This window comes from Sapajus apella, unplaced genomic scaffold, assembly GCF_009761245.1.
Source record: "Sapajus apella isolate SASKATOON/1434 unplaced genomic scaffold, GSC_monkey_1.0 scaffold67, whole genome shotgun sequence".
Taxonomy (NCBI): domain Eukaryota; kingdom Metazoa; phylum Chordata; class Mammalia; order Primates; family Cebidae; genus Sapajus; species Sapajus apella.
The window spans coordinates 2,008,790-2,015,745 of NW_022437007.1; the positions used below are offsets into that span (position 1 = coordinate 2,008,790).

Consider the following 6,956-nt stretch of genomic DNA (forward strand, 5'->3'; position numbering starts at 1 on the left):
GATTGTTAGAGTTCTGTCATGACGTTTTCTTTCTTCTATTACTTTATTTTCTTATGTAAAATACACTGTTATCTGGCTTAGGAGAAATAAAGAACTGTATAAGAGGGCTTAATGATGCAGTATTTGTTACAGATTTCTTATATACAATTATGTATATAATTGTATATTTGCTTTTAATCTCTCATGCTCCAGGAGAAAAACAATTGCTTGCAACTTTCTACTTAACCTTTTATTCCATGAACTCTTTTGACTGGAAGTGGATAGGCTACGAAACTTTAGATAATAAGCTCTGTCCCAAGACAGATTCTTTTTTTTTTTGAGAGATTCTTAGTGAAGGCACCATGGTTACATTCTTTCTATGTACAGTTGATCCTTGAACAATATGGTGGGCTAGAGGCACTGACCTTCTGAGCAGACAAAAATTTGCATATAAATATGATTCTTTTGAAACTTAACTACTACTAGTAGGCTACTATTGACCAGAAGCCTTACTGATAACATAAACAACACAAATTTTGTATGTTACATGCATTATATACTGTATTCCTACAATAAAGTAAGCCAGAGAAAAGAAAGTTATTAAGAAAATCATAAGAAGAGAACAGATATTTGCTATTCATTAAGTGGGAGTGGATATCAAAAGTTTTTCATCCTCATCTTTATGGGTTGAGTAGGCTGAGGAGGAGGAAAAGAAAGAGGAGTAGGGTTTGCTGTTGCTGTCTTAGGGGTGGCAGTGGTACAAGAGGTTGAGGAGTTAGAATGAGAAACACGCTTAGGGTAACTTCACAGAAATAGATTGCAATTTCTTTCTGGCTCTTCTGCTTCTTCATTTCTTCAAAAATGCTCTATATGGTAGCAATCCTTCCACCATTTGCTTTAGCTTCAGTGCCTGTATAATAGAAGGGTCCAAGTCATAAAAGAAGTCAAAAACAATTTTGAATAATGAAACCCTTCAGCCAGATGGTCTAATGTCAGTTTTTTGTTTTTTTTTTTCTGGCACTGCTTCTTTTGCATTTTCTTCCTCATTGTCTGATGCTGGTTCAAACACATTCATTTCCCTCAAGTGCTTTTATCTTAATTTCCCTGGCGTGGTGTCTATTAGCACTTGAATTACTCTAAGATCCATATGTTTAAAACCTTCACCTCCAACCTATTGCCGTATTCACTATCTCTTTCATGATTTCCTTGATTGGCTCTGTCATAACTCCTGTGAAGTCATGCATAACATCTGAACACACTTTTATCCAGCAGAAATTTATTCTTTGGGGCTTGATGGCTTAGAGAACCTTTTCCACAACAAGGATAGTATTGTCAATGGTGTAATCCTTCTTGACTCATAATATTTCTTCTGTCGGAGGTCTCTTTCACAGAGTTCGCAATCCTTTCCATAGAGTACCAATCATAACAAGCCTTAAAGGTCCTTATGACTTGCTGATCTAGAGAATGGATTAGAGATGTTCTGTTTGAAGGTAAGGAGACCACCAAATTTTGGGGATTTCAATTCGAGATAAGATTTCAGTGTTAAACACATGAAGTTCTGTGGCCAGGAGCATTGTACAATATCAGAAAAACTTTAAAAGGTAGTCTCTTACTGGAAAGATACTTCCTGATTCCAGGGACAAAACACTGATGGAAAGGGGTTCACATTGTCCAGGCCTTCTACTTGTACAATCAGAAGGCTGGCAAAAGGCTGGTGTTTATCTTTTTCCTTCAAGGCTGGGGCAAAAGGCTGGTGTTTATCTTTTTCCTTCAAGGCTAGGGGATTAGCAGCATTATGGATTTAAGAAGTCTTTAGCATAAACTCAACTTTTTCTTAAAACAGTGCAGTTAACCTGGACTTTCCTGCCCTCAATTCTGGTGTTCTCTTCTAATTGTTTTCTTCTAATTGAACCTATGATCTTCTTTGTATCTTATAAACTTGCCTATGCCTTGTGTTTAGCTATTTAAGTGCTTTCCTTTCTTTTCTATGTAATTAATTTTAGCATTTCAATGCAGCGTGTACTAGGCTGTTCTTGCATTGGTATAAAGAAATACCTGAGACAGTAATTTATAAGAAGAGAGGTTTAATTGTCTTACCGTTCTGCAAGCTTTACAGGGAACTTGGTACTGGCATCTTCTCAGCTTCTGGTGACGCCTTAGAGAGCTTTTTATCGTGGTGAAAGGCAAAGAGTGAATAGGCACGTCACATGGTGAAAGCAGGAGCAAATGAGAGAGGTAGGAGATGCCACACATTTTTAAATGGCCAGATCTCATAAAACTCACTTAATATCGTGAGGACAGCATTAAGCCATTCAAGAGGAATCTGCACCCATGACCCAATCACCTCCCACCAGGAATCACCTTCAACGTTGGAGATTATATTTCAACATTAGATTTGGGTAGGAGAAATACCCAACTATAACATTTCACTTCTGCCCTTCCCTTCAAATCTCATGTCCTTCTCACATTGCAAAATACAATCATACCTTCTCAGTAGTCCCTTAAAGTCTTAACTTATTCCAGTATTAAATCAGAAGTCCCAGGTCTAACTCCAAAGTCTTATTTGAGACTCATCTTCTTCTACCTATAAGCCTGTAAAATCAAAATGAATTATTCATTTTCAAGATACAATGGGAGTGCAGGCATTGGGTAAACATTCCTGTTCCAGAAGGAAGAAATCAGCCAAAAGAAAGAAGTTATGCATTCCATACAAGTCTAAAACCCAGTAGGGCAATAATTAAATCTTAAGCTCTAAAATAATCTTCTTTGGCTATGTGTCTCACATCCAGGGCACACTGGTGCAAGGGGTGGACTCCCAAGGCCTTGGGCAGCTCCACACCTGTGGCCTTATAGGGTTCACCTGCATGGATGGCTCTTCTCACAAGTTGTTGAGTGCCTACCCCTTTTCCAGGTGCAGGGGGCAAGCAGCTGGTGGATCTACCATTCTAGAGTCTGAAAGACTTGGAGAATGTAAGCCATCAGCTTTGATGGCTTTCATGTGGTATTAAGCCTGCAGGTGCACAGAATGTAAGTGTGGTAGATCTTGGCAACCTCCACTTAGATTTCAGAGGACATAGGGAAAGGGCTAGGTGTCCAGACAGAAGCCTGCTACAGGGATGGAGCCCTCACAGAGAACCTCTGTTAAGGTAGCTTAGAGGGGAAATGTCGGATTGGAGGCCCCATGCAGAGTCCCTATTGGGACTGGCTCCCTTTTAATTATGGAAATATCTCTAGCAAGTGGTTGCTTTACAGCCCGCTTAGGTGAGTTTGCTGAATGTCGCCATGGACACAGTGTAAAATACCACTCCCTTGAGAGCAACTTCCACTGCTGCTACAGCCAGGGGTATTTTCTGCAGAATATCCCACGAAGCTTCCATTCCTATTAGGATTAGAAGGTACTGAAGCTAGAAGACCTAGTCCTCTATATTGTGAAAGCTGCTGATAGGTCTGTTTCACTCTTTCAATATTCAAACGACTTGCCTCAGCATGCTTCACCACTAGTTTAGGATAATTAACTCCTATCAAACATTTGGCTACCTTTTGGATACCTTCTGGTGCATTCCAGGGATCATAGATATATTTTGCAGGGAAGCCTCTTAGGACAGGCAAATAACACGTGATATAGTCTCCATTAGGATCTGTTCTCCTATTAAAACCAATAGGGCAATAGCAGTGATAAAACTGTTGAAAAAAGGAACTGCAAGATAGCCACATCTGACTTCCAGTATTTATGTTCCAATCTGCATCACGCAATAATTCTTCAAATACCTTCATTCCTTCTTCCCAACTAATCCACAAGTTCCCCGTGTCAGGAAGCAAGCAACTGCATGCCTGGCTAGATGACGAATCCAGCCCTCCTGAGGAAGCTGAGTCATGATGGCATCAATCCACGGAAAGCCTGTCCCGCCTTCTGCCCATTTCGCTAAAGCCTCAGAATTTTTATCCCAAGGAATCTGAACACAGACAGGGTTCCCTTCCATTTTATCAAAGCGTACATTATTTGTTGCTGCTGTATAGAAAAACTCACGCCATAGCAGTTGCCCATAAAGGGAAAGGGGAGGAGAACTGCTCTTCTTTACCTTTTGGTAGAGATCTGTTAGTTGGAAGTAAAACAGTCGACATGACAAACAGCCAAATTGGAGATAATGACCAAGTCCCGTAGGGCTTGCAAGCAGAGAGTTTGCATTTATTCAAGGTCTTTCAAAGTTTGCCACGCAAGCTTTTCTTTCCAAATGCCTTTCCAAATGAGTAAGTGCTTCAGTTTCTCCGCCTGGCCACACTGCAGAGGATAAGCCATCTGTATCAAAACCTTGCTCCTCCAGTGAAGAGACTCCATATTTCTCATTATGATCATGAGACAGAGGAGTTGTGCACTTCTCTATCCCTTCTGAAGTAATTGTTGTAACCGAGCGAGCCTGAAATTACCGCTGAGACAAAGACGAGGCCAAATTGCAGGGTTTTTATTGCCGGTGGCCATGGAGAACTCGCGTCTCTTTAACCTGTGGCCCTGAAAGGAGGGTGTTAAGACCTTTAATGCCTGTAAACCACCTCCTGGGCCAGAGTGAGGGAGAAGGGGTTCGGAGATTCCGATTGTTACTTAAGTGGTTCACAGAAGTTAAGATAAGCGTTAGGTTAGTTTACACATTGTTTGGGTAGGGTGGAAATTATAAACCTTAGTTACTTATTATAAGCTGCAAGGGCCAAGATGGCACGGGTTTGGACTGCTTGCCTGTCACATTAGGGTTACAGAGAGCAGTTTCAACTGAAAGCCAAGGTATGGTCGAGGTATGCAGTTTATGGGGCTTTTACCACGTCACATTGTCTCTACTGGTATCTCTAGTGGTTCCATTTTGCTGATGAGAGTCTGGATTCCTTTAATTAGAGGCGGTTGTCCAACATTGAGTTCCATGATCTTGTCTAGGTCATATAATGTACGTGAAATTCTTACAATGACTTCTACTCCAGCTTCAGTTGCCAGTTTTTTAATAGCGGCATCTCGTTCCTTGCCAAAGGGCTCAGGATCATACTCAATTGGAAGTTTAGTAGTGTTCCATTCCTTGAAAAGCCTGGGAAACACATCTGCTGGTTGTGCACGAATCATGAACAGACTGGAGTTTAATTTTCGTAGACTGTCATCAAGATCCTCAAGACATTGAAGCAAAAATCGCCACCTGTGATGCCCACATTGGAGGAGCCAGGGAACCAGGGGTCCCGGACGGAGACGCCGCGCATGGCGTCGGCGCCCCAATGCACGCCTTCAGGGCGGAGTTGTCGTGGAACCAGTGCACGGCGTTCACCCCCACCCCGGGGGACGCGGCGGGTACTTCACAGAGAAATTCCAGACAGGAGGCTCCAGCTCATAACCTTGGCTTCCAGGAGAACTGCCTCACCCCGGGAGTGAGGAAAGGACGGCAGAGGGGTTAGGAAAAAATGACTCGGAAGAGGGGACCGGAGAACGCGCGGGTGCTGAAGGCGCAGTCGGAAGATGAACTGAGGTTGCCCTGTCGGCAGAGTCCGGGTGTGACGCCTTTAAGAGCCCGCGTCCGCTGCCGCCGTCTGGAGGTGACGCGTAACTTCCAGGGCCTCGGACCTCCGGAGCCTGAGCAAGTTCCACGAGCTCGAGCCGCCATGACAGCCCAAGTTCGTCACGGAAACGTCGCTCCACCAAGGCGGCCCCTGAGGACAAAACGGCCCACCCGAGGTGAGTCACTGAGGAGAACAGGAGGGGAGTGAGCCCCTGTCCGCGGCGCTGCTGTCTCTCGGCCCGAGAGAAAGGACCAGGGATGGAGGACAGAGGCGGTGGTTGAGGCCGCTGGACGGCTGCCGGCCGGTGACCCGTCCCGAGGCTGCCCAGGTGACTCTGCTGCTGCCGCGTCAGCGGCCCCAAACATTTTTTAAAACATGCTACATACAAACAAAAAAGGGTAGAGAACTCTCAGAGGACAAAAACAATGAAAAATCTAGACTTCAGAGAATTGGCAGTCTTAAAGCCAACAGCTATCCTGGGGTATCTGTCAACCCTGATGGCTCCCAGGCCTTTGTTTTAATGTGCTTGACATAGGGAAAGAAATCAAAGCACAGGACCTACTCAAGGTGGGAGATCCGGCCAAGACCCCCACACAGAGCTAGGGAGATCCAGCCAAGACCCCCACACAGAGATAGGGACACTGAAGAGCACTCACCATCAAATGGCGACCAAAAAAGCAGCATCGAAGTCAACTCTCCCCACAGAGAGAAAGAAAGGCAACCACCTCAGCCCTGGGTTTCAGGTCCGAAGGGAATAGATGTGATGCTTGCTCTTCAATTTTCTAACCAAAATCCGTTACTATATAGGTTTGAGGCCAGAATATATATACCATCTCTGTAGCCTTCTCAAAACTAAAAAAAATGAACGTAAAACATGTCTTTTGTAAAGCATTTGGCTGGTGCATACCCCAAACCTCTTAAAACACTTAAACTTGGGCGTTAAAGAGTTCTTCTAAATAAACTTTAGATGATTGAAATAAATTTTTAAAATAGATAAAACTCATAAAAAAAACTATGAAAAATATCAGCAGAAACAACAACAAAAAAACTATTTAAGAAATGCTGGAGATCCTTTAATGATAGATACTGAACATAGAATAAGTAGCTTAATGCATTTTAAGAATTAAGTAATTTTAAAATTTGGTCAAGTATTGAAAGTTTATCAAAAAGGGTAAGATCAATCTGAAAGTCTGGAAATAAAATAGGAATTTTAGAAATGATAAATATAGCTGGAAAGTAGAAATGCAATGGATTGTTTAAAGAACAAAAGTATGAGTACTTATTCTATTATTCTTTTACTTTCTTTTGTTTGCTGCAGTATTTCGTAATAAAATAAAATAAAATTATAGTGGACATTTTTTCCTGTTCTTCCATGGCATGTGATAAAACAGAACAGCAAACAAACAACATTTTATTGTATACAAGTGCTTAGTTGTCATGTTTACTAAAAG

General features: G+C 42.4%; 1 protein-coding gene across 1 annotated transcript; it reads right to left on the reverse strand.

Annotated features, from left to right (window-relative positions):
* Positions 1 to 2,941: 2,941 nt before the first annotated feature.
* On the reverse strand, positions 2,942 to 5,212 carry LOC116530551 (cryptochrome-1-like). Its single transcript, XM_032248655.1, is given in 3 exon segments — positions 2,942 to 3,779; positions 3,782 to 4,394; positions 4,808 to 5,212. Coding segments are annotated over 3 exon segments (1,440 nt in total). The 5' UTR covers positions 5,081 to 5,212; the 3' UTR covers positions 2,942 to 3,225.
* Between the last annotated feature and the right edge of the window lie 1,744 nt (positions 5,213 to 6,956).